Below are 27,537 nucleotides of genomic sequence, written 5' to 3' on the forward strand. Positions count from 1 at the left end.
CTCGTGGTTTTTGTGGCCACAAATACGAGATGTGAGAGAAGCGCTCACAGAAGTGGAGGAAATATTATCGAGCAGCCTATTTATGGTTGTCGGCACACCGAATAGCATAGAAACGGTTCACATGTGCCACGTATTTAACGAGGCCGTCGGCTCTCCTTTCTTTTTGACACCGGAATCTGTTTTGATTGTGGTTGCATCATCATCAGAGCCCCGCCTGCTGTCTGCACAGTGCGCTGTCTGCACCGACTTGGGTAAACCGTGTTATTTGTTACTCTGTGCATTTAAATCCCTCCGCGTTACATTTACAAAAACAAAACAAAGGACACGTTTCACAAAGTAGCGTAATGAGTTCCAATTTATTCCACAACTGATCAGACACACATTCACATTTTCGTCGTTACAAGCAGGCCTGCTTCACTCTCCTCCTGCTGCTGTTCTTTCAACCCAGACTTCTTTAAGACTAAACAGCTGTTAGGTTCGGGCAGATCCAGGTTTCTGTCAGGGGTGTTGTGAGCCCTCACTGAACCGTTTGCTGGGAAGATTCTCACAATGCAAGTGGATTCTTTTAACTTTTTTAGGCAACGGATTAAACTAAAAAGGCCATTTGGTGTGTTCCGTCAGCCCATCCTCACTCACCCCGACCCCCCTGAATAACCGTCATTTCCTCCCTTTGTTTTTCATCCTTAAAACAAAACACACAAAAACCCCAAAATTTAACGTAAATGAACCACAAGGCTCAGTTTGGCTCTGCTGGGAGTGCGCCACACACGCCTGCTATATACTAATCTTACAAGATATACAAGATGACCTGTTTTGGAGTGCAAGAGCTGCTTTCAGATTTGTGTCACATCGCAGACGAGGCCGATGGTAGGCGATCTTAAAATGTCGCTGTGGCGACAGGCCGTTAGCTGAAAGCAGCTGATAAGATTTGCTATAAACTGACAATACAGTCCTATAACTTATGTACAATTTACTTCATCTCCATGTGAGTGCAAAATAAACGTATTCCTGACACGACCGAATGGCTGGGAAAAAGAAACGAGGTAAAACATATTTACAGTATTACAAAATAAAAAAAAAAGGGTCACACAAATCAAAATACCCGACAGACACCAAAATGCAATAGATATGGCTTCATGACATACTGAGAACGATAGCTTAAATTCAACAGCAGAACATTTTTGACATTTAGAAAACAAAAAACAACAAAAAGGAGTGAAATCAAAGACGAGAGAAACACCAAGCACATGTGAACGTGTGATTGTGGGATTTCGCTCCATCCGATGCTCATTTGGTAAACAAACTTTGGTAAAGTGAAAATAAATACACACAAATTATTCATAAAAACCCCCAAAACATCCTGTTGTTATCAAGTATTCCGGTTTGCGTCGCAGCTCCTTACGTAAAGCTGCTGCTACTTCATCGATCACACGTCACCGTTCCTTCCAGAAATACAAATAAATAAGCTCAATTTAACCTCATTTGGCTTCTGTTCTGTACAACAATCATAAATGTAAACTGAGACAGACTGAGCGCGACTTAAGGCAGTAAAAATAAAAATAAAAATTTTAAATACAGGAGGAACCCAGCAGTGGACTGAATGATGCAAATGGTCCCAGCAGGTCTATTTGGGTGGCAGGGGGTTGTCGGGGGTTGCTGGAGACGCCACGTCCTTATAACAGTTATCGATCTGCTCCTTGTACATCTTCATCACCACCGGCCGCTTCAGCTTCATGGTGGGGCCTGCGGGAAGAGCAAAGAGGATTCGTGCTGTTTAACTCCTGCGAGGTGTAGAGTGACTGCAGCCTGAGCCGTACCAGCGCATCGCCACATACATCCTCCTGAGACCCAGCCTGCTGTAACGGACTTATTTGAGCTACCGTACTCAATATCTCATGTGTTTTAGCTCCAAAAAGGCAGGAAATACCCAAATGTAAGTAACTGTGACTACAAATGGATGTGAAAACATCATCAGCAACATCTTCATCATCGTGCATCTTATTAAACGTCGTTTCAAAGCCGTTGTCTAATAAAATAAACCGCGCATTCGCTCACCCAGCTCTCCTCCGCTGACAGAGAAGTCTCGATCCAGGACGACCCACTTCTGAATGCGCTGAGCGTTGGAAGTGGACTTCTCGTTGACTCTTTTGATGCCCTCCTGGATGGCAGCGTTGACCGCAGGGTCTCGTCCGCCTGAGATCTCGGAGACGCGCGTGGCCTTGCTGCCCAGCTGCCTGCACAACTCCACAGCTTCTGGCGTCAGCTCGTCCTGTGGATCGCCCGTGTCTGGGTTCACTTGGCACTGGAGGGTGAGGAAAAAAATCAAATAAATATCAGTAACCATTACAGCACGATTCTGAAAATCCCAACTGTGTAGTTTCTCAAAGCGACCACCAGGTGTCAGTGCTCCTTTCCTCACTATCTGTTAAAGCAGATGCACTGATGCAGTGTGCTTCTGACACCCCCTCACTCCTCCCCTGTTCTCACTGTCTGAATCTTTACCTTGATGGTGAGCAGCATGGACAGAAACTTCCTCTTGTCTCCGATCAGCATGGCGTTGCTAATCAGCGGCACGGCCTCCTTCACCGCATCCTCTATGGGGACGGGAGGGATGTTCTCGCCTCCGGCTGTGATGATCAGCTCTGTGAACGAAAAGAAGAACAAACCTGAAGCAATCGGCCTGTAACGGGATATAAGACTGAAAGCAGAACTGATGCTCTTCATTTAAATAGATAAATAAAAATCTGGTACAGTTCCAGCAGAGTGCGATTTAGCTCAGGCAGTACCTTTAATCCGCCCGGTGATGAAGAGGAACCCGTTCTCATCTTGCTTGCCCAGGTCACCCGAGTGCAGCCAGCCCTCCGCGTCCAGCGCCTCCTCCGTCTTGTCGGGCATATTGAGGTAACCCATAAAGACGTGGCGTCCCCAGAAGCAGATCTCGCCGTTTCCCTCCTCGTCTTTGTTGTGCAGCTTTGTTTTGCACCCTGGGAGCTCGATACCGCAGCTGCAAGAGAGCAGTCGTGTAACTCACCAGCGCGTATCAGTCGTTCCCTGCAAGCCGTCAAACCAATGCAAAGAGAAAAATGTACCTGGTGAGCTTGAAGGCATCGTGGCGGGAGATGGTGTGAGGGCCGCTGCTCTCGCTCATGCCGTACAGTTCGCACAGAGGAATGTTGAGGCTGAGGAAGAACTCCAGGGTGTCTTTGGTGATGGGGGCGGCGCCTGTGTAGCACTTGGTGCAGCGGTCCAGGCCCAGGGCCTTACGCACCTTTTTGAACACAAGCTTTTTGGCTATGTGATAGCTGACCGGAGCGCTGCCTGGTGCCGAATTCCTGGGGAGAAAGAGAGTGAGAGAGAACGCAGCGTGAGGTGGAAGGCTATTCCAGCTGATGGAAATAAAGAAATAGTTACAGTGTTTCAACAACAATCCTGCATCTGCGGTGATGTTCCACAAGAACATTTCAGCAAACTGAAACAGGAACCTCCCACCTCCGAGGAAACGATTCAGCCCCTACTTAAAAAAACAAAAACATATACTTACTGGTTCAGCTTGCTCAGATTGGTCCGCAGACCCACATCTTTGGCCCAGGCAGCCACTTTCCTTCGCACGGTGGAAGACTTTGCTCCAACAGCTTTCATCTTCTCCTGCATCTTCTCCCAGACACGTGGGACGCCCATGAAGGCCGTCGGACGCGCCTCCTTCAAAGTGTCTACCAGCGAACCCTGTAAAAAAAAAAAAAAAAAAAAAAAAAAACCAGGAAAATACAAATAAAAATCACACATTTTCACAACTTACACAAAAAGAGGATTTTGACCCTGAGGAGAGGAAGTGTGAAAGAAACAGAAGCCGTTTGTGTAACAGACGGACTAAAGAGCCACGTGAGGAACCAGAGGGGGGCGCTATGCTACTTTTATGTTACAGGCTAAAATTGCTGTAGTGCAAATGTGAGGGTGATCAATGGGGGGGTTAATTTGCAGCTCACCATCCGATTTACTTAATTTTACATCATTTAAATTACTGATGGGTATTTGTAATCAGACACTTGGGTAAACACTTGGTTCTCGTTCTATAGCAGCCACAAAGAACCATGACCGTACAGCAGGCCTGTTATATTGACCGTACTGTGCAGGTGAACCTATTAAACGGGCTGATGAGCGTTTATTTCGGGCGCCGGCGTGTTTGTGTTGTCTGTTTGTGGTGTGCGTCTCACCTTCAGGGCGTCGGGCTGAGCGAAGTAAGTCACCCCTCCGATCTTCATGGCGATCCAGATGTCGACCATCTGGGCCGCGATGTGGCTCAGAGGCAGGTAGCTGACCACCACCTCCTGAGCCTGGGAGGCCGCGGTGAGACTCACATGCTTGGCGGTGGAGTAAGCGGTCCAGGTTAGCTGAGAGAGAGTAAAGATGAGGTGCTGTGATTGTTGTGTATGTGGGCGCACATGTAGTGTTTCACATCTTTACTGTAACAGTAGATCAATACTAATCAACTGATTAGAGGCACGTTGCCTCAGAAAGCTTCTGAGGATGTGAGGATGGGTGGAGCTTACATTGTCGTGGCTGAGCATGACTCCTTTGGGCTGGCCCGTGGTTCCTGAGGTGTAAATGAGCGAGCAGCACTGGTTGGGCTTCTGGCTGGCGATGATGGCATCGAGGGGAGCGTCGGGCTCGTCGCGTCCAAGCTCCAAGAACTCGGCCCACTGTGGCACGCAAAGAAAAATAAAAACACTTCGATCGTGCCTCTTGTGCTCAGCAGCTTCTTTTTATGCACGGAAGTGTGCGCTTACCGTGTACAGGTTTGGTCTCTTCTCTTTTAGTTCGTCTTTGTACTGGACGATGGCTTTCAAGTGTGGCAGCTGGTCTTCAATCTGTGGACGGATGTGAAGACGATCAGTAATCCACTCGTGGGATTCCTTCAGTATAAGTTACTACTTTTACAGCTTGGTTTAATAAACGCACATATGTTCTTTTGTTCAGCTGTGCCTGAAATCTGTCCAGCGTGTTGCTCCACATCCACGTGTAACTCACTCTCATCTTACCTGAAGGATTTTCTGCAGCTGTTTGTGGTTCTCCACCACGATGATATTGGCCTTGGAGTTTTCTGCTACATACTGGCACGCCTCAGGGGAGTTGGTGGTGTAGATGCCCACAGCAAACCCACTGTGAGACAGAGACACGTCACACAGTCAGCTATAGAGCCATTTACTTCTCTATATTGTTCCAATCGAATCAATATCCAGTCATGTTGATTAAGAGGCCTTCCATTTGCAGATATGCATTTGATAAGTGAATATAGATATTGTTCATTTACTTCCAGTCGCCATGGAAACAAGAGCTTGCAGATGAATCGGAAGCGCCGAGTTGCATTCAAGTCATACGATGGATGAATTGAGCACACTTGGTGGAAATGTATCAGAAATGCATCAGCACATGAATCAGGTTTGTGTTGCAGCTGCGTATGTTTAGTGTGACCAAAGGTATAAGTCAGCCAATCAAGTGAGAGCTTTCACCAAGGTACATTTAAGACTTTTAAGACAATTTGTTATCACACAGAATGCAATTAAACATTTATTTTAATGGCTGCAAAAAGGAGAAAATCAGTAGTCTCGCAGTTATTTGCTTAAAGTGTGACTTGACTGACATCTACAGGACGCCTGTCACTGTAAATAAAACTGACCTGAACTGAATCAGCGGCAGACTGAAGTTATTTTCGTGGCACTTTTCATACATAAAAAACGAAACTATGGTCATCAAAATGACGCGCAGGGCTGCTCCCAACAATGGGTGGAGAACATGCAACATGCAAATGAAAAGCAAATCACTTTAACCCTGCATTTCAACAAAGCAGCAACATGTTAAATGTTTGCTCAGACTGAGCTGCAGATGCCCGAAAATTCAGGCCACCTGACGACATCCCGATGTTACCACAGGAAAACCAGTCCTCCCCGTCTGTCTTTTTCTTAACAATCTGATGAAAATGGGTCAACAGAACACACCTGACCTATGACAGCATTGTTTTACTAGAATACCGAGCTCCCGCTCTAAAAGACAGTGAGATATGATGCAGGATGCGATTCAAATGTTTTGCTTCGGTGTGGAAATCTGAGCCTTAAACTGAAGTTTCCAAACATGACCTGATTGCATTCATCACGACCGGTTTGTTGACATTCCAGCTGACCTTTTTGTTGTGATCATTAAGCAGGGAGCGGCGTTTAAGCATGCACAGTATCGGTATCAGAGTGCGTGGAAAGAATGAGCTTCTCTATAAACAGATTTAAGACTTTTAAGAATCAAAGCAAACATGAAAATGTCACCAGAATCGGCGTGAAAAGACCCGGTTCAGCATAACAGATGTTTGGTGATGTCAGCAGCTGAGCCGGGGTACATCTGGCCTCAGCCAATCAGTGCCTTTAGACTCTTACTTTGGCTCAAGGGTCTCAGTTTCTTGGAATTTCTTGCACTCTTTTTAGCGGGTTGGATAACAAGCATGGGTTCATTCATAGTGAATACTTATGCAGCAAAGCTGAGAAGCTTGTGATTGCTGTTATGTGATCAGTGCACAGACACAGAGTACAAACACAACACAACAATAAGCCTTAAAAAGCACATTAGCATTATCAGGAAAATGCACTGATTGGATCTAGAGCAGGGCGATATGACCAAAAATATTTATCGCGATATAGATTTGAAAATTTGCGATAACGATATAACTGATGATATAATTGACACGAGACAAAATACTTTACAACTCCACAATTTTATTAGTTAAAAAAACATCAATGTATTTTCACTTAAACAAGCAGCTGTTTTTTTATCTGCATTAAAGTAGTATAAAAATGTAACAGTGCGAATGCAAATTCCTTCCTGACAGTTTAACCAAAAGGCATTTCCAGTGGAAACTGGCCGACATGTCCTCAGCATAACCATGTGTAATATCCACAGAACTTAAAAAGAGGTTAAACACACACAGTACGGTAATATTATGTTGAAGCACAGTACGTATCACTCCGCCAGGCTCCTCCCTCGTCATCATAATAAATGCTGTTCCAGGTTCAACATTGCAAGTGACCAATCACCTTCTCCTGACGTCATCCGCGACCTCGAAAAAAGTAAACGCCTTCAAAAAATCGACTTCACTTGCGAGAAGAGAAACCGCCTCTGTAAGGGCAATATGTATAATGCTTACCGTTTATTAAAGAAAAGTATCCTGAAATGCAAAGAATTCAAGTTCCTGGATGGGCGGACAGAAGCGGTTTCTCTTCTCGCAAGTGAAGTCGATTTTTTTAAGGCAGTATTTTTCAAAGACACAAAAGGGGGACGTCACAACAATGTCATTGGTCACTTGCAATGTTGACCCTGGAACAACATTTATTATGATGATGTGGGAACAACACCGACACGAGGATATCAGATCATCCCCTGCGGACGATAGCCGTACTGCTCCGACAATCCATCAAGCGGTGCGGCTTCGTAGCTTAGCAAAGTCGTACTGAAACATTTGACAGATTGTCGAGCGCCGTGTACATAAACTCGTTTCCAGGTCAGTAAACACAACCAGATTTCATACATAAGGCCCACGGGATTATAAGGGGCTCTGTCGATTTTCAGAAAAATCAAAGGATTGATTTTAAGTGTGCCGTATTTTCCAAACAACACGGTGATAACGACGGCCCGCTAGCATGCGCTACCAAAAATAGTGCTTTGTTGTGTATCTGACGGACGAAAGCTAAACCAGTTCCACCACTGAAGTTGCAGCATTTTTACAAACCAGTTCTGGTCCATCAGTTTCATTCAACGATCCGCTTTCGCTCTTCTCATTCTGCGTCGCCCTTTTCACCATGTGCGTATGAAAACAAAGGCACTGCGCATGCGCGTTTTACCCATATTCTATCGTGATATTTCATTTTCTTGTCGTTGCCCAACATTACACCGGTATTACCGTGAACGGGATGATATGGCCCAGCCCTAATTGGATCCACAGCGGATCAGTTCAGAAAAGGAATCGAATCATCGCATGTATGAGCACAAGCTCTTGTAAAGTGAATCGAAGTTGAGTGCAGCACCCGAGTGAACACGCATAGTTTCAACCACCCATCAATCCATCAAAAAGACGGTATTGCTCTGGCCCATAGGACACACCAGCAAACGCGCTGCCACACGTAAACATCAGCATGTAGATAAGATAGCCACAGATACAGTGAGCAGGAGGATTAGGGTCATGTAAAGGAAATATTCAGGGCTGACGATGAAACTCACCCCGCCAAAATGGCTCCGATGTCTGCGACGAACCACTCAACGGAGTTGAAGCCCAGGATCCCAACGCCGTGGTAACGCTCCAGTCCGAGCTGTAAAAGCCAGAGCGCACTTAGAGCCACAGCAGATCTGGCACAAGTCTCACTTCCATCGTTGCGATTGTTGTTACAAATCACTTGTTTAATATTTACCTTTTGTTATTACTTGTATTTTGTATTTGACAGGATAGAGCTCAGAAGGGGGCGATCTGCTTGTTACAAACTAGAGTGCAGACAAATACATGCACCAGATTTAGCCTGACGTTCTTTTCACGAAACACAGAGACAGTTTGAGCCGTCAGGTCTTCCAGCTGATGCACGTGGGACCTGAGGTTAGCTGAGGTGCATTACATTCAGCTGCAGCCAGCATTCATGAAGTCGTTCATTCATCGTTGAAAGATAATAATCAGGTGTAGCTGACTGTGTTAGGAAGCACAAAACAAAAACTATCTGAGCTTTATTTATCATGTGAGCGAGGGCGAAGTTTAGGTCTAAGAGTTGGTTTGTGTGTATGAGACGCAGAGAGAAATGTCCGAGTTTGTGTGTGTGTCAGTAGAAATGAGTCAGCCTGCTGTCTAACTTTGCAGAGTTTCACGTGAAACAATGACATGCTCTGTCCTGCTGAGACCTCGGCGTCTGGCCTGACATTTCAACCCTTTGGTGCGGCGACACGTGCTGTCTAGACAGACTCGGCACAAAGACGAACGGACGTTAAAACGGCTCGAAGAACTCGAGGACTGTTGTTGGAAACAGAAATCTGTTGATGCTGAGGAAGCCCAGCTGCTCGGGGTGAGGGGGCAAACAAAGGTTTTTGGCACCACCACTGTGTGTCAGAGCAGCAAGCAGCAATTCTTCTTCTTATTGATTTATCTGCTTTTCATCCGTTTTTTATGAGCCATCACTAAGATTTCGTCCAGGAAATGTTGGGATAATCAGATCCGGAGAGTGTCTGCAGTTATTCTCTCACGTGTAGCGCACAGCTGTGCCCGCCAGCTCTTCACTACTGCTGGTTATATTATGTTGCTGCCTGTGTGAGGCAGCACACGGGTCAGGAAGGCCATAGCCATCTTTATCTTTCTTCTTCTGGCTGAACAGGAAGTGCATTTGGCGTTTAAAAGTCAGCCAAATCAAATCTGCGGAGCCGCCTGCTGTGGTGACAACAGCAGCCAAAATGATCTTTCACTGTCTGACAGACGAGCCACCGTTTCTGAGCATTTGGTATTCTTGCTCAAAAACTGAACTCAGCTTATTTTTTATCCTTAAAGTAACGGATCAACTGTAGATGGAAACGTTACCCAAAGAATAAAAGAAAAACTACCTTCAGGAAGCTCTTGGCAGCGGTGCGGCAGGTCTGGTAGTAATCTTTGTATTTCAGGCTTTTCTGCTGGTCGCCCTCCTTCCAGCACAGAGCCGTATATTCGCCGTAGCGCTCCACGGTCGAGACGAACATCTGGTTGACCGTCAAAGCGGGTTCAGCGGCCAGACCGGACTCCTCCATCCTCAGCTTCACCTCTCCATCGCGCTGCGTCGTCCACAGACGGGGCTCTGCTGCCGGCACAGACAGGGAGTCTGGGCGCTGGGCGCTCACTGGAAGATGCGCAAACAACAGTCAGAGAATCGATCGAAGGCGGGCCTCGGCAATAGATCTGTACGCATCTGCCGTCCTTGAAAACTGCGACAAACACCCTTTATTTAAGGTGTTAATGGAGATACCATCCAGCTGCAGGCCTACGATAAATCTGCGAAGTCACACGGGCTCAAAACTAGTCTCAGCCAATGGTAACAGAGCTGGCACGAGTCACAGTGACAGCCAAGAGTTAGCAATCGCTTCAGGTTGGCTAGATATGGCATTCTTTAAAAAAACAAAAAGGTGGTATTATTTTAAAAGCTTTATAAATAATAAAATATAAATACAACTTCCAGCACGCCATGCGAGTGTACCGATGGACTTCCTGGTTAAAATTATGATCAGATAATCTTTAAATAAAACTGTCTGTTTGCCAACAATCTCCGATTATCGCTTATCGTAGGGGGCCGAGGACTTGCACCAAAACTCTGACAACAAAACCAATCGATTTGTAATCGTTTCTGCAGGGAAGCCCCGCCTCCATGTTCTGCTCTCACACTCAGAGGCAAACTGCCAGCAGGATGTTTGAATATGCAGCAGAACAGCGTCACACGGAGGGTTTATGACTATTTATGATTCATTTAGAGCAGGGCTGTAAATACTCTATCATGAAAAAGCCACCAGCAGTTATTATTACATGTTAAGAGCTCCTCTTTAAGAATCATTATAAACGAATGATAACGAATGTCAATTAACTTTGGGTCACAGTGAAAAGTTCCCCTTTCGTGGTTATAAACAGATCGCGGAGCAACGCGTGTGCCGGGGTTTTTCCTCACTCACTGAGACGGGAAAGGATGTCACCGTTTAAAGGCAGGAAAAGGGAAGTTCTTCGCTCTGCTGAAGAACGCAGAGTTCATTCACGTCTGTTTGCTGTGCTTCCTCAGGAAGGAGAAAAAAAAAAGATAACATCAGCATTTACAGCGAGCACAGAGATGGGATAAAACCCGAGGTCACGACCTATCTGTACGGATGCTTGAGCCTAAAAATGACACTGACGTCGTCTAATGTTTACGTCATGCAATTCTTCCAGCGCCGCCCAGGTGAACGCCGGATGTTCGGGAGCGCCCGAGAAAGTGTAAACACGCTCCCTCTGCACTCACCTGCTGGTGTGTTTGAGCTCTGCTCCGCGGGGACCTCTGTAGTCTTGGTGCTGCTGGTGGCGTCATGGGCGCCGGTCTCCTCTTCCCTTTCCCCTGCGGACTCTTCCTCTGAAGACTCACTAAAGAAAAAGAAAGGAGAAAAAAACCCACAGTTACGTGTGGGTCAGCAGGTGGAAGAGGGTGGGAATCCTGAGAGCAAAGATCATGCCCTCATCCCAACTGTTGTTGGTGTAAACACCATCACTACCTCTCTGTAGGCAGTTCAAGCAAAGAGGGGCTTATTTTAGGGGCGTGTAACTTGTGTTGACGTACTTTGCTGTGTCCACGATGCCGTCATCGAGGGAGGCCGCGCTGTCCGCTGTAACACAGGGCGACTCCAGGAAACCGACTTCTCTGGGAGGCTCCGTCACCCCTGACATGCTGGTGGACTCGCACAAAGTTACTGAAACAGAGGATGGTCAGGGTGTCTTAGCGTTCACAACAAGGAAACTGTTACACACATGACTGAGAGGCTCCAAGAGAAAGACCCCTCCCCCCAGCTGGATCCCAGGAGTGGAGCATTTGGGGGATTTGTGCTGTAATAACTAAATAATTTAAGTAGTTTGCGATTTAGATCTTAGGCTATAAAGAATCATAACTGACAAAGAAATAAGATCCAAAGGAGCAAAGGACTGAAACATTTGGCTTTCCTTGTCTAATTAGCGCACAGTTCAGCTGACACCAACGTGTGACAGCCAGCAGTGGGCGGTACTCACAGAAGTCGTGCGTCCTGTAGGGCACTAGGTCATGTAACCCTAACCCTTGCAGTTGCAGTGTTCTTGCAAAGTGTCACGAACCTGCCCGACTTCTGTCTCGTGATCAGATAAAATGCAGCTGCTTAGAAATCTCACCGAGATCATTGCGACCATTTAAAAAGCTGATCTCTGCTCAGGACGTGCAGAGAGCGACCTGTGACGCACTCAATCGCACAGCGAGAAGAAACAGCTCGATTGGATCCGACTTCATGAGCTGTTAAAAGCCTGGATGATAACGCAACATATGGAGCCCGGCTAGCAAACACACGTTACAGATAACGCCGTCTTTCTACTAATAATCGACTGCTTTTCATTGCTGCGCTTGGTCAACAAAACACCTCAATAAAGAATATTTACACTGCTCCACCCTCCTGGTGTCGAGTGGAAGAGAAAAGGGAAAAACAAAGGAAACTGATGGTGATTGTGAAATATAATTTTGAAAGATACAACAGAAAGAAAGTGGAAACCCCAACTGGGACATTAGAGCGTGTCCCAACTGGGGACATTAGAGCGTGTCCCAACTGGGGACATTAGAGCGTGTCCCAACTGGGGACATTAGAGCGTGTCCCAACTGGGACATTAGAGCGTGTCCCAACTGGGGACATGTTCCCTCTTCTCTCAATGATCTTGTGATTTACATGCCAAGCTGATCCGTACCACCCCCCTTCCCCTTTTCCTGCCTTTCCCACCATTTCGTTCATCACAGGAACCACGTCAGACCTCTCTATCATTCAAACCACTGCTGTTGCCGAGCTGGACACCCCCTCCTCTCTCTTTCCTCTTTGGTAAATCACAGGACTTATCTGTTTATGTAAGAGGGCTGAAAACACATACCAGAAGCTTCATCTATCTGCTCTAGCAGCAGCCCATCATTTCTCACCTCTTAGGGGCCAACCGGGCTCAGTCCCATGGGGGGAAAAACAGAAACAAACAAGCTCCAGGGAGCCAAAAATAATTTTTGTGACACATTTGAAACATATTCCCAACCTAAACTTTCCATAGTGGAATAAAACACAGGTCAGCTGGATTATTTCATGTATGAATTGCATCTAAACTGGAAGAATTCATCACATTTGGCCAAAAACATGCTGAGGAGCAACATGGGCTTGATTTGGATTTGATCAGGATGTTTAAAGGTCTCTCTGTGGACGCATCGGCTCCGGTGCAGCTGCAGATTCCTCTGTTGCAGTTGTGGGTGGCTGAAGGTGGAGGCAAGCAGGCAGGCCTGGGATTGACAGGGGGCAGACATTCAAAATCACCTCCCCTCCTCTTATTTCAGTCACTGCTGCGTTCTTGTGACGTGATGGGGAGGATTCTGAGCGGGACGCTGATCTCGAGGTTCAATCGCTCATCAACCCTACCAGTCTGCAAACAAAGGCTGAATATAGCCTTTAGAAACCCTGTGAGCTTTCATCACATTTAAAAAAAAAACCTGAGACGCGTGCCTGTCACACAGGCCTGGTATGAATCCCCCCCAGCTGTTCATCTGGCAGCAAAAACACCTTGAAAACATCCATCGGTGGTCAACAGGGGAGCGGTGTTATTGATCCACGAGCAGGCTAAGAATACATTTCCCCGGCTGCTGTGATAAACTTTCAGTTTTTCCAATCAATAATTTTTCTTCTGTGGTTTTCTGATAATCACCCAAGGGAAATATGTGGATTTCCCATTTAATTATCTCTCAATCACCAAAATTACAAACCCATATCCTTTAGAAACAAGCTGGAAACCTCTGATTCTCTTACCCGATATAGATTAACCCGTCAATCAATGACTGATTGAGCCATGGCTTTACTTCCTTTACAACAATGTTTCTAATACTCAGTGTGTGTGATGGAGAGCCTGTACATGTTTAGCAGGTTTGGCCTCTGTCACCACAGCAGCAACATGGATGGCTTTCACCTTGTTTTCAGGATGTGAAATCCAATCTAAAACAGATTCAGTACGCAACACTATCAGAGCAGCTGTGGCCCAGGAAGTAGAGCAGGCGGTCTACCAATCAGAACAACAGTGGATGGATTCCCCAGCTACTCCTGTCTACATGTTGAAGTATTTTGGGTAAGATATCAAAGAAAATTCTTGCATGAATTTTTTATTTGTTTGCAGTAAAAAGGGCGTTAACTGAGTAGAAAAGGTCTGCCGAGCACATTTTTTAATCACTCAGCTAATAAAACGACTATGCCACAGTTTAGCTTTCCATAGCCCGAGGTGACGTATTCAAATGCAGCTGTTTGAGAAGTCACAACCAAAGACCCAACCAATCAATGATCCGAGTAGCTGCACGATCATTTTCTGCTGACTCTCTGATGCTCCTTTTGATGAAGCACGGCCATTCTGCATGCTTTTGTTTTCATGAAGTTTCCTTGTCATAAGACAGCACAGCCAGTGCCAAGGATGAATCATCTGACGGATTCAGCACAGTTGTGCAAAATGCTGCATCCACTCTGGGGGGGGTACTGCATAGCAACAGCTGTTTCATTCAGAAAGGGAACTGCAGCAACCCCCCCCCCCCCCAATCCTTGAACAAAAAAGTGTCTGCCCCAAAACCAAATGAGGGACTCTCCCCAAAACAATACCACCATGCTTGCAAACTTCACTTGGGTTAATCCCCTTTTAAACTGTACAGACCAAAAGTCCCCCCTCCCTCCCCCCTAAATTTTCATTTTTCTTCACTCGAGCTCCATTTCTGTTTGTCCAGAGTAACAGCCAGCTCACTTTACCTAAAGCCACAGTGCTGCTGCTCTAAACGAAAGTGAGATACAGTGAATTCCCAAAAATCAGTGAATGATCTCCTCCTCCTCCTGCTTCCATCCAGCTGCTCCTTCCACGCAGCGCGCACTGGGCGTCATCCTCAGAAACCCCACGGTACACTGGGCACAGTTTTTCCAACTTAATCTATTTGCATGCTAAGCAGACTTTTTTTAATGGCTATTTTAAACGTGAGCCAAATTACAGGGAGAAATACAGATGGATCTGCTGGGTGGGTTACACCCTTTTAGGAAGAGACCAGGTCTGGGCAGGTTGTCTAGACACACCCAAGCCGTAAATTTAAGACCTTTTTTTTCTGTAACACATTTATTATCATGTATTATCCTATTAACGTCTAAAGCAAGCTTCACTGAACCGAGACATAAAAAACTCAAATTATAAACCAGGAAATTGTAGATCTGAAGGCGAAACATCTTAATTCAGAGTCCAATCTAAGGCCTGTAAATGCAACACGCACGCAGGTGGTTTTATTAACGGAAAATCGTGACCAACCGGTTTCTGGCCAAACCTGATGTGTCGACGTGAAACCGAGCTTAAAACAAAACCAGACAAGCTCCACACAGGGCTCAAATACTCACACTGCATTGCTGGAAGCTGATTCTTATTCCGGTTTGGTTGTCTGTTTCTTCGTGACTAGATTTTTCTTTAATCTTCCGCTTTTTCTTCGTGTTTTCCGTTAACGCCGTGGCTTCAGTTTGCCGCTAAACACGCACCAACCGGCCACTGTCTACTCAAGCAGCAGATCATTCATTTTCAAACACACAGCCGGCTTCGTGGGTCCCACCCACCCTGAAAAAAAAAAAAGAAATCCACCCAGGGTGGGGCCTGCCGGTTTCCTCCGGTCGCACCGCCCCCCCTCACAGCACCGCCATTCTGATTGGTTCAAACTGCTCACACCACAGGACCTGGTTTCCATACAAGGCTACGCAAGGCACATGGACACAGAGGGGCGGAAGTTGCAGTGAGCGCACGAGCTCATCTGCCCCTCCCTCCTCCACCCTCGAGCGTACACGTCGCAGATATGCAGGCTCGAGGGGGGCGGGGGGTTACTATCGGACAAACTGCAGAGCCCTGACAGCTAGCGCGGCTGAGCCTGTGCTTGGCTTTAGCTTCATGACTTTCCACTGACAGAAACGCACACTTGCACCACATCCTGCAACCTACATTATTATAACTACTGCACATGCTCCTTTTCGTCTTCATTAAAGTTTACCAACGACGGCAATTTATGACATGTAAATATAACATAACAAATGTCCATCTATAAAAGAAGAAGTTGAAAATCAGTTATCTTAGAGGTTTTTTTTCTTTTTGTTTGACAAATTGACAACTGCTACATTTTACTTTCATACTTTTCTATTTGTATTCCACTACAATTCAACTGGATTTTATCAAAATCCTCACTCCGGCTCCAGTTCACTGCTCTACTTAGTTTAGAAATTAGGACTTTGCAGTAAAAAGGTGACCTGGTAAACTACAGAGCTTCGACCTTAAGTTTGACAGACCAGTCCTGTATTAATGGATTATGAGTCACAACCTAATTGCATTAAAAACAAAGGGATGGGAGAGATGCCGATAAACGCTGTTGACACACACTGAACTTGTGTAAAATATGTAAACAAAGCTGTAATGGGGAACGAGTCCACGACCTCTCGTGAACTGCATGTTTCCCCCGAGGTTAATGAGGGTGTGGAGTCACAGCTGAATTTACAGTACACATCCAGCTCAGTGTGAATGTCAGTGAGCTGCTATTAATCCGGTTCACACACAAAAATATGCCGGACGTGTTGTTTCATGACTATTCACTCATGTCCATCGGTGTCACCGATGAATGAAAGAATTTCCTTAATGCAAATTTCCACTGAAGTCCCGCCTGCATCATTCGAGAGGTGAGGCAGTTCAAGGAGAGGAAAGTACAGAAATGTCCTCCACGGACTAATTACACGAAAACACACACACGGGATTAAACCTTCACTTGGGCATTTAACCTCACAAGAAATTAATGCCACCTATTTTCAATATTTAATGATATTTTTTATTCAAAAAATGTAATTTTTTTGCAAATTGTAAAATGCGTCTGGATATGCATGGCGTATGTTATCACATGATTATCTTCACGAGCCTTCTCTCTTTTTTTTAAGATGAATCTTAAAATGACTCTGAAGCTGCTCCTTCATTATTGGTCTATGGAAAGATCAGCATCAGCCAATCGCCGGGAGAGACGAGCACCACACCACAGTATCAGATGACACGCAGGGACCGGCTCATCCAGTACAGCCATGCGCACATGCTCTAGAGCTGCAGGATACATTAGTGCTTACGCAACCCACGCCGAGGGTACGGCCGGTCAGAGGCATCATCTCTTCCTTTCTCTCTCATCCTACTCTCAGGCAGCAGCACAGCGCACCGACTCTCAGTTTCTGTCAGAAGTTTTTGTTACGTGCAATAGATTTCCCTTTGATGTCTGTAACGTGCTGTAAATGTCAAAGCATTTTAATATTAAATTAGTTGAATTCTTACTTTACACAGTACTATTTGGTTCAATCTATTTAAATATGCCACCTTTTATAGGCTACATATTTCCACTTGTTTTCTTTGTAAACTGTTAATGTTTAAGGGTACGGTAGTAAAAAGCAGAATATGTTTTTTTGGACTACTGTAATATGAAGGATAAATTGCCCATTTTTAATACTAACATACTGATTGAATGGATGTCTACCTCAATATTATACTTGAATATAAGTGTATTTTGAAAATAATTTCAAATTTAAGTAAGAAGGCAGTGCCCTCGAGAAAATCATTTTCTTGTGCAACACCCATTTGTGGTGAGTATTGTCTGTTTTTATGCTTATAATACAACTTTGTGATATAAAGATTTAATTCCAGAAAAGTTGGGATGCTGGGAAATGTGAATAAAAACAGAATGAAATAACACAAATTTCCGAATATCATAGATCCCTATTTTATTCACAATAGAACAGAAACTATTTACCTATTTCATGGAGAAAAAATAGCTCAGTTTGAGTTTGAAGGCTGCAACAATTTTTTTTTTAAAGTTGGGACTGGGGCAACAAAAGCCTGGAGAAGCAAGATTTACTAAGAAGAAACATCTGCCATCTTAAGCTCATTAATGCAGCTTAAGACTGTCATTTAAAGAAGAAGCCACATGTGAACATGATCCAGAAATCCTATCTGCTGCCAACTTATCTGGACCAAAGCTCATTTAAAATGGACAGAAGGAACCTGAAAAACTGTTCTGTGGTGAGACTTCATCCTTCTGACTAAAGAGGAGAGGACCACCTCTTGTTGTCAGCGCTCAGTTCAAAAGCCAGTGTCTCTGATGGGGGTGTATAGTAGAAGAATTTACAGGTGCATCGTAATGCAAACCTCTCTGAAACCCTACAACATAATTTATATTGTAACCTGATGTGCGCAAAGATAGCAAAGTAACTACACATCATGTGACAGCCCACTGCTACTCTGATTGGCCTGTTCAGTATACTGTTGATTTCTCCTGTCCACTTCCAGCTGCTTTTTGCCCCAGTTTTGAGTTTATCAGTCAGACAATAACAATTATTGAATAATGATCATAGCATCAATATAAGGATTCACAAATGTCACTGAATTCTTGGAGGAAGACTGATAAAACTATATGAATGTAGCTTGAAGAATAAATTTGTGTCCCTTGATCAATAAATGATCAACAGCAAAGATTTAGAAGAAAAGAAAATTGCAGAATTTGATTTGTTTCTGTCATGGCTGCCACTGCATATAAAACGGTTGCAGCTCCAGAAATATTTGAGGTGTAAACAACATCTTTAGTTTTTGCCCTTAGATCAGCCCTTCATCTGCCAATCAGTACTGTGGAACACCAGGACACGACCATGAGGTAATTACCATATAACACACACAACCATTAATGTTGGTGTCAGTGTCAGCCACGTAAGTAAGTGTCTCCACGAGCTTTACAGATTCACAACAAAAGTCTCGATCAGCCGTTAGTGACTCTGGAATCTGCAGCTCGCATATCAGGAAGTTCAGCTTCAGTACTGAAAGGTACATACAGGTTTTATATGTTACCATACATCCTGACAATGTCTTTCTCAGGGAAGGCGTTGCATATTTCAGCAAGACAATGCTAAACCACATTCTGCATCTATTACAACAACATGTCACATTTTACACAGTGCTGCGATTTCTTTGGCAGTGCGGTTGTACATTCATGCATATTTTTAACATATTTAGGTATCTTACGTATCTATGTACACATTTACATTATTACATTTGGATTATACCATTATAGATTAACTCATAGTGTTCCCCCTGTATGTATTTACCCAGCTTATGCCTGTAGCTGAATGTTTATCGTTGTTTAGTGTGAGAACATTGCGGTCTGTGGAGGCATTGCCAAGAATCCATAATCTCCACAATGAAGCAGAACTGGAATTTCTTGTATGTGCCACTGTACACCAGTCAAACTGATGTACTGGTAACAGGAAAAACATACAAGGAAACAACAAGGTAACTGGTGATGGATAGACAGCTCGATCAGAGCATCTCAAAAAGAACAGGTCTTGTGGTTTGCAGAGGTGAGAGCCCATCAAAAACCAGTAAAGGACAACCCCCAGCAAACTCATGGGAGAGAGTGATTAAGGTGGGGAGTGCTGATCCTGCAGAAGAGCTACAGAGTGACTAAAAAGCTCAATGCTGGCCGTGATAGAAAGGTATAAGAGTATACAGTTGTTGCGTATGAGGCTATGACCAGACGCCATGCCCATTCTGGGCCCCGTCCACACCTGGATGGGTCTGCAGAGGGCTGACCCACCGTCTTAGGTGGATCCTAGGGCAATGAAAGAAGGTTGAGGTTTCAGGTATTTTGACACCAGCTGGTGAGCATGTCAGAGGTGTATCCTTACACACAGTGGATCCATCTGTCTTTACAATTCCATAGCAAAGATTGTGGTTGTTCACCACACCGCTGCTTCCATTTAGATACATGTTTTTGTCCTTTTCATTGGGGTTCAACATGCCTCTGGCTGAATGACTCATATTTTCTTTGACATCATGCAGACAGCTGGATGTGTTATTTACACGGGAAGAGACGGGAATCCTATTCAAGCAGTGGGATCCGCTAGACCAGGGGTAGGCAACTCCAGGCCTCGAGTGCCGGTGTCCTGGAGGTTTTAGATGTGTCCATGATCCATCACAGCTGATTTTAAGGGCTAAATGACTCCTCAGCATTTCTTGAAGTTCTCCAGAGGCCTGGTAATGAACTAATCATTTGATTCAGGTGTGTTAACCCAGGGTGCGATCTAAAACCTGCAGGACACTGGCACTCGAGGCCTGGAGTTGCCTACCCCTGCGCTAGAAAAACTACTTAGATCTGCAGACCCCAGACCGAGGGCTTAAAGGAGCTCCTGGTGTCTGTTTTTGTCACATAATCACTTAGTTCATTTTTACATGAGTCTTTTTTACTACGTGCACAGAAAAGGCTCGTGGAACATGCAGTGGGCGATATTAAAATAGTAAGACCTGAAGCTGGTGTTTAAATATAACCTTTCAGTTGACTAGAAAAAAGCTGAAGCCAGGAGGGTTAACTGGCCTTGTTTTCATTAGGAATCTCTAGGAAGAGGACCAAACTTTTCCTGTGTAGCTGGAAGTGGAGCAACTGCAAATAACAACATAAAAAAAGGAAAGAAAAAAATGTCTAGAAAAACAAGAACACTTAAAAGTTTTTTGTTCCAGGGTTTAATTTAAAAAGTTTAATTAAAATGAATTCATTTAAATATCAATCGTTCCTTCCATTTTCAAGTCATAGCATAATTTTAGCTCATAAATAAATAAATAAATAAATAAAACTATACTTTAATACTCAGACATCCAGTCCACTTCTGTCTCACTGAATCAGGTCCAACTCCACCAAAGGCCTCATGGTGACATCAGAGTGTTTTGTACATGACTGATGCTGAGTGAAGATTAATTCAAACACTAACATTTAAACTCTACACAGTTTCTCAGTAACGCATTTGTGCTCTGTTCTTCAATATGTGCTAAAATGTCTGCCCACGCTGTATCACAATATAGATATATGCTGCCATCATGTGCCGCAAATGGCAAAGTGCATGGAAGTGACTGTGACTGCACTGCTGCAAGAAGAAAAAATGACATTTTTATTTTCAGTATACAGATATTTTATACATCACTGGACACTTTATTAGGGACACCTTACTAGCACTGAGTGGATGCCTTTTTTTCCTTAATTCTCCATGGGATACATTCAACAAGGTCCTGGAAACATTTCTCATAGTTTTTGGCCCCAAATCTCATGTTTGACATGATAGCATCAAACAGCTGCTGCAGACATGTTGGCTGCACATCCATGATGTGAATCTCCCGCTCTAACACATTTCAAAGACCCTCTTTTGGATTGAGATCTGGTGACTGTGGAGATCATCTGAGCACAGTGAACTCAGTTTCCTCTTCAAGAAATCAGTTTCAGATTACATTAAATGTTACCCTGCTGGAAGCTGCCATCAGAAGATGTGTACACTGTGGTCATAAAGGGATGGACATGGTCAGAAAGGTTGTGACATTTAAATCATGCTCATGCTGGGGTCCAAGGTGTGCCAAGAACATATCCCCCACACTATTACCACTGATATAAGCCAGTATGGATCCATGGTTTCATGTTGTTTATTCTGACACTACCATCCAGATGTTGTTGTTGAACTTCAGCAGGTTTGTACTGATTGTTTGTACATACCTAAATTAATTGAGTTGCTAACATATCATTGTCTGATTACAGGTGTACCTAATAAAGGGTCTGTAAATTCATGTGTATAACAGAATAAAATGTGTACAAATGCACAAACAAATGCAAAGATCTGTTTATGTGCAGCAGAAATAAATAAAAGTAGAAAAAGGGTGACTAACAAATTTTTAAAATGTAACAATTTGCAACTTAGTGCTAAAATATAGAGTTGTTTGAAACGGTAAGGTGCAATATCAAAAAGTTCAGTTCTGATTTTGATTTGTGCTTATAGGGAACAGCCTATTTAAACGGGTTTATAAGGCCATGATTATGGTATTTGTCATACACAGTGTATAGCTCCTTCAAATCACAAACACAGTCTATTTCAGGGGTCGGCAACCTTTCTGATGATGAGTGCATCTAAAATTTCCTCAGAGGTCAGTGTGCCACATGACTGCATTAGCAATAAATTTAATAACACTCTATATTAACAGTTACGCACTATATAGAACCACTTTATAGAATTATATTTGTTCACAGATGTTTGCAGCTATCAGCGAATAGTTATCAGCTATTTTGAAACAAAAAAAGACTTTTTATCCATAACAACAAATGAACTGAACAACAGAAAATACAAATGCTATTTATGGTCTCCTCACAACAATGATAAGAAAAATAAACTGAGCCAATATAGCATGTTTGTTAATACAGAGACACACATGTTAATGTGATCTCTGGTCTCCCACTCAGAGACACAGGTCTGCGAGTGTCCAGCATTCAGAGGCTACCTGAGGACTCATGTGAGAGAAAATCTGCTCACACAGACATGTAGAGTCAAATACTGTCAATAAGGCCTCTGCAATGTTCTAAAGACAGTTAACCTTGTCAGGTAGTGACGTCCAGCAGGTGAACATGCAGCTCCATGAACACGCACAGCTGTGGATTCCAGCTGCGTCCGTAGTTCTGCAAACTTTGACCCCACAGAGTCGAGCTTTTCAGTTCAATCAGCTGCATTTCGATGTCGCATTAACTCAGCCAGTTAATGCGAGACAAATCCAGCTGCTCATTGAAGCTTCTGGTTTGATCAGAAAAGAAAACATTGGTCCAAACGCCTGAAAGTCCTGAAAACACATTGTGAATTCTGTCTCGAGTCTACGGATGTATCCGTGTATTTCCGTGGTGCTGATGCTGCGCTGAGCGGACAGATCCTGAAGAATGTGGAAATTTCAACATCGCTTGAAAAAACTGCCAGCTAGCAACGTCCCTCTCACCGGTAGGCGAAGTTATTTTTAGCCAATTACAAGTTGAATCTGGTAGTTGGGGCTGTTAGCTAAGATACCGTCATTAAGAAGAGGCACAACTAATGTGTCTGCGAGCTAATTTGTGATGTGCACCGCTGGCCCAGCCATTTATTTTTTAATGCACCTTCTCAGATTAATTCACTGTGTCGTGCCCAGGGCTGGACTGGGACAAAACATCGGCCCGGGCATTTTGACTAGAGACCGGCCCCCCAGGTATTAAAGCCATAAAGCCTTTGAATGAAAACAAACGCTGTTGTGACAGTGATGTACAGTCTTGTTGGTATATGTATGATTTCTATACATTTTACATCAGATAAAAACTTTGGTTGTAAGATTCAGATAATTATTTATTAAAAGCGAGACATTTTAAATGAGAATAAGAAAGAAAAGTATTTCTTTGTGCCCCCCTCTCCCTGTTAATGCCCTACCTGCCCCCCTGGCAACACTTTGCTAGACCCGCCCCTGCACAGTTACCAGCTGTCAGCTACATAAAAAAGGATCCTGGTGTTATTTGTCTCTCAGAAACAGTTCATAACTTCCCTTCAACTCATTCATGTCACCTAAAAGGTAAACCTGTTTCTCCATCACCTGCTCAGCTCTGATGATTCAGTAAGGACATCTCCTGGTTTCATCTTCATGTTTCCCTCTCACCACATATCCAAACCGACATCATGACCAGCAGCTTTACAGCTGTGGCTCCAGCAAACATCAGCTGATACTAGAAATTAATATTAAATAAATTCTAACAACAGCTGATCAAGCTTAAACGTGCTGCTGTTGTTTAGCGCAACATCCGCTGGTTTCCTGTTTCTGGCACAAAGTGGGAGATAAACAAACAAGAGAGACGATCAGCTGATCATTGATCAGTTTCATGATTGAAGTAGCAACAGGAGAGGGAGGGGGAGAATGAGAGAAGAAGCAGCTGTGCAGCAAAGACAGAATAAATCCAGCTTTGTGTCTTTTTTTCATTGTAGCTGAAGTCCAGGACAAACTGTGTTCCTTTTCAGCTCAACACGAAATGCGCGATATTGTCTCTGAATGCAGAACGATTCCGTTTTTTACGGGACGGTTGGCAACTTTACTAACTAACCTTGTGAATAAAATAAAGTTCACCATCAGTAACATCATAGCACCCACCCAGCTGTATAGAAACCCCGTCATGCTAGCTAGTACGGTGTTATTGTAACTGACTGTAAAAAGTCAGCCTAACAAAAATAAACTCCACCTAAACTTGGTTTATATCTGACCCAGATAGACTGCAGGTCATAACTTCTTACCTGAAGTTCAGTTCACCTGACACTTGGACCGGCGCCCGCCTCGGGTCTCTCCTGCCTCCACTTTCCCTCATCCACCTGTTGCCTCTGTGGAAGCTCCGCCATAGCCACCACTAGAGCAGGGCGATATGACCAAAAATATCTATCACGATATACATTTGAAAATTTGCGATAACGATATAACTGACGATATAATTGACACTAGACAAAATACTTTACAACTCCTCAACTTTATTAGTGCAAAAAACCCATCAATGTATTTTGCACTTACACAAGCAGCTTTTTAAGTGCATTAAAGTATATAAAAAATTTGCAGCAAATGCAAATTCCTTGCTGACAGTTTAACCAAAAGGCATTTCCAGTGGAAATTGGCCGACATATCCTCAGCATAACCATGTATAATATCCACAGAACTTAAAAAGAGGTTCACACACAATACGGTAATATTATGTTGAAGCACAGTACGTATCACTCCGCGAGGCTCCTGCCTACGATAGCCGTAATGCTCCGACAATCCATCAAGCGGTGCGGCTTCGTAGCTTAGCAAAGTCGTACTGAAACATTTGACAGATTTTCCATCCATCCATCATCGCTTATCCTTTTCAGGGTCGCGGGGGGTGCTGGAGCCAATCCCAGCTGTCATAGGGCGAGAGGCGGGGTACACCCTGGACAGGTCCCCAACACACAGGGACAGACAACCATTCACACTCACCCCTAGTGGCAATTTGGATTATCCAATTAACCTATCCCCACAAACTGCATGTCTTTGGACGGTGGGAGGAAGCCGGAGTACCCGGAGGGAACCCACGCAGACACGGGCTAGAACATGCAAACTCCACACAGAAAGACCCCGGCCTGATGGTGGAATTGAACTCAGGACCTTCTTGCTGTGCGGTAACAGTGCTAACCACCGTGCCACCGTGCTGCCCGTGCTAATTTTCGAGCACCGTGTACATAAAATCGTTTCCAGGTCAGTAAACACTTATATTGGGAATATAAGCAGAAAATTAAATTAATTAGATTTTGAAGCATTTAATGTATTTTTATTTCATTTTTGTAATTAATTTATTGACTCGTTTTTCACCCTTATTTTATACCACGGCATCTTCGGTCTTCCATACATGTCCACCTCCTGAGCCAAGACCACCTCCCAGTGGTTCAATATGAATTTACAGCTTTATTTAACTGGGCGGAACACGTCTCTTTGGCCCCTCCCTTGGATAGTGAGGGCCCTGACGTAGGCTTTTGAGGGTAGCAACAGTTGCCTCGAGACCCCGTCGCGCTATAGTGACTGTAGCCGTGGAGACAGTTACTTACCAACGGGCGCAACACTCAGCAACAGCGGCTGCAGCATCTGGAAGTCACCGAGCGAGAGGGAGAGAGTGGAAAGAGAGAGGGCACAACTTTTCTCAAGGCAAAGGTGACTATACGTTTGTAGAATTTAGAAGCTAATGAATCCTAAGTTCGAGGTCGAACGTGTTAGCAGGGGTCTGGGTTATTTACAACACAACTTTCCCTTCTTTTGTGGTATCCGCCCCAAGTTGAGAACGGTTTTCCACTCTTCATTTGACTGACATTTACCAGTTGCAGGCGACAGCCTTTAGCCCGGGATCCGTTCCTTTTATCCTACTTAATTTTTTTTACACTCTGCCTTTAACATTATACTCCGTGTCATCGTTACTTCAACTCCAAATCGATTCAGCATCACTTTACACTTGTTGCTACGTTGTACCGTGTGCTGCGAGGTTTGAACGCACTTCCAGCTCAGTATCAGCGGGATGGATGGTGAAGCTACCGCTCAAAGCTACAGCTAATGCTAATTTGGACGACCAGCAGCCATGAGTGCAAGTTCTCTCGTTAGTTCGTGTGGCGTTGTTGACGGCGGCTGTGTGTTGTTCGCCACAGCACGGGCAAACTTCGTCGTTCCCAGAATCGGATTCAAGCAGGTGGAAAGGCTAGCTAGCTAGCCTTTAGCACGAGCGGCAGTTATGTTATGTTGCTCTAACCGTAACCAACGTCCGCTGCGTGCATCTTCTCACCGTGACAACTTTTATTTCTTCCGGGAGCTTGGCAGCTCTTTCGTAGCACTTTTCACTCGCAAATTTTCTCTTAAAAGCAATGAAAAATATCGAACATTTAACCACTGATCAACTTCTGCCGGCGGGGTTACTTCATACACCTACACCAAATTCTGACGCTTCCCCTGGTTTTTCCCACTACTAAATCACGTCATGAATCAAACTCGGTGACCTCTGATACCAAAATATAACTTCAGTAGAAAAAGTTGTGATGTTTGAGAAATGGCTTGAATAACGGGGTATATTACAGCTAGGTGGTGCTATGATGGTTCTTTTATGTAGCTGTCTTGGATGAGAAACTAAGCGTTGAATTTGCTGTTTTCTGCGTGCTTTTAAAGCAGTGCATGCGATATACCGCCATGCATTTTATAATGACTAGATTTATGTGGTCGACCTATTACCCACTCTTAAATTTGGAGTACCCCCCCCCCCGTTTTGACAATGCCTTATTTACTGATCAGATTCAGAAGCAAATTGTGTGCTAATGGCCAAGGTGTTCCTAGTGCCACTGCCTCTTTGTTCAAGCAGAAGGTCTCATTAGGGTTGCTGTTTGATCCCTCTGCAGAGCCGAAGGTGCATATCAATCTGTGCTGTAGCATTTAAAGGAAGCAAGAGATTTTCAGTAGTTTTAGACTGTGTCTGTAACTGGTTTTCCAGGTCTTTGCACACCAAAGAGGTCTCTCCCCCCCTGCTTTTGGGATTGTGTTTCTTCCTGTCCCATGAGGTACATTAATTCTAACGAACTGTCTTTTCCGAGACAGTTGTCAGGTGCTCGGTCATTTGTAGTGTTTGCTATTGAAGCATCAGGAAGAATCTTTGCACCATGAAAATTTCACTAATTGATGCCCTCTTTGCAATGATCCATAAACTTAGCAACACACACACACAAAATCCTTGGATGAAGAATTCATTTTGGAAAGATGAGCTGAATGATTGAGTGACTAACCAATGTCTTGTTTCTTTAGTCAAAAAGAGGTATGTTAAAATATAATGTTCATGAACCACGTGTGCATGAACTTGTTTCGGACTGTGTGTCAGAGAGGGAAACTTATGTTTGATTGGTCAGACAACTTCCCACAACTACAACGAAAATAAATAAATGACTGTGCTGAAACCGTGCTTGTCCCCCCCAATTGAGCATGACACTGTTATGTTTACATGGCAACTTGATATACAAATACACCCAAGTCGTGGAAAGAAAGGGGTTGGAGCATGCCGGGGGAGGGGGGTGAAGTGTTATTCTTTTAAAAGTCAGTGTTTTTAATCAGGTTATTTTCATCCCCCCTCTTTGTGGTAGGAGTGCATAGCTTCAGCCTGCAGAGGCAGGTCAGCAAAGAGAATTAAAGTGGAGAGCAGCTGGGGGTTAGAGAGCTATTTGGAAATTGTTTACTGCGTGGCTTGTAAAGTGTGGAAATTATTAATTAGCATGTTGCTTTAATTTCTGATGTAGTTTACTTTGCCATCTGTCTTTATCCTGAATTTCAGTGACCACACTTGGCTTTATTGACATTGTCTTCACCCCGAGATCGCTAACCGTAAGTGTTACACTGGGGTG

General features: G+C 44.2%; 2 protein-coding genes across 3 annotated transcripts in view; one reads left to right on the forward strand and one right to left on the reverse strand.

Moving 5' to 3' along the window:
* Window positions 1-337: 337 nt before the first annotated feature.
* On the reverse strand, window positions 338-15,383 carry acsbg2 (acyl-CoA synthetase bubblegum family member 2). The gene is made up of 15 exons (XM_084909520.1): window positions 15,157-15,383; window positions 11,328-11,457; window positions 11,016-11,134; window positions 9,607-9,875; window positions 8,254-8,342; window positions 5,037-5,157; window positions 4,785-4,865; window positions 4,548-4,697; window positions 4,212-4,388; window positions 3,542-3,723; window positions 3,090-3,332; window positions 2,787-3,004; window positions 2,503-2,642; window positions 2,056-2,302; window positions 338-1,743 (listed from the first exon to the last, which is right to left on the reverse strand). Exons 1-15 carry the CDS (start codon window positions 15,161-15,163, stop codon window positions 1,625-1,627), a joined length of 2,292 nt encoding a protein of 763 aa, XP_084765646.1. The 5' UTR covers window positions 15,164-15,383; the 3' UTR covers window positions 338-1,624.
* Window positions 15,384-25,144: 9,761 nt separating this feature from the next.
* The window catches only part of rfx2 (regulatory factor X, 2 (influences HLA class II expression)), a 29,536-nt gene continuing 27,143 nt past the window's right edge, over window positions 25,145-27,537 (forward strand). Inside the window, exon 1 of one of the 2 annotated variants that reach the window (XM_084910437.1) lies at window positions 25,145-25,324. The gene's annotated coding sequence lies outside the window, so the exon portion shown is untranslated. Of the gene's footprint in view, window positions 25,325-25,352; window positions 27,518-27,537 lie in introns of those variants that run through there. The other variant, XM_084910439.1, reaches the window with a different exon arrangement.

The sequence above is a fragment of the Perissodus microlepis genome, chromosome 17, assembly GCF_051167445.1.
Source record: "Perissodus microlepis isolate ML-2025 ecotype Zambia chromosome 17, ASM5116744v1, whole genome shotgun sequence".
NCBI lineage: Eukaryota > Metazoa > Chordata > Actinopteri > Cichliformes > Cichlidae > Perissodus > Perissodus microlepis.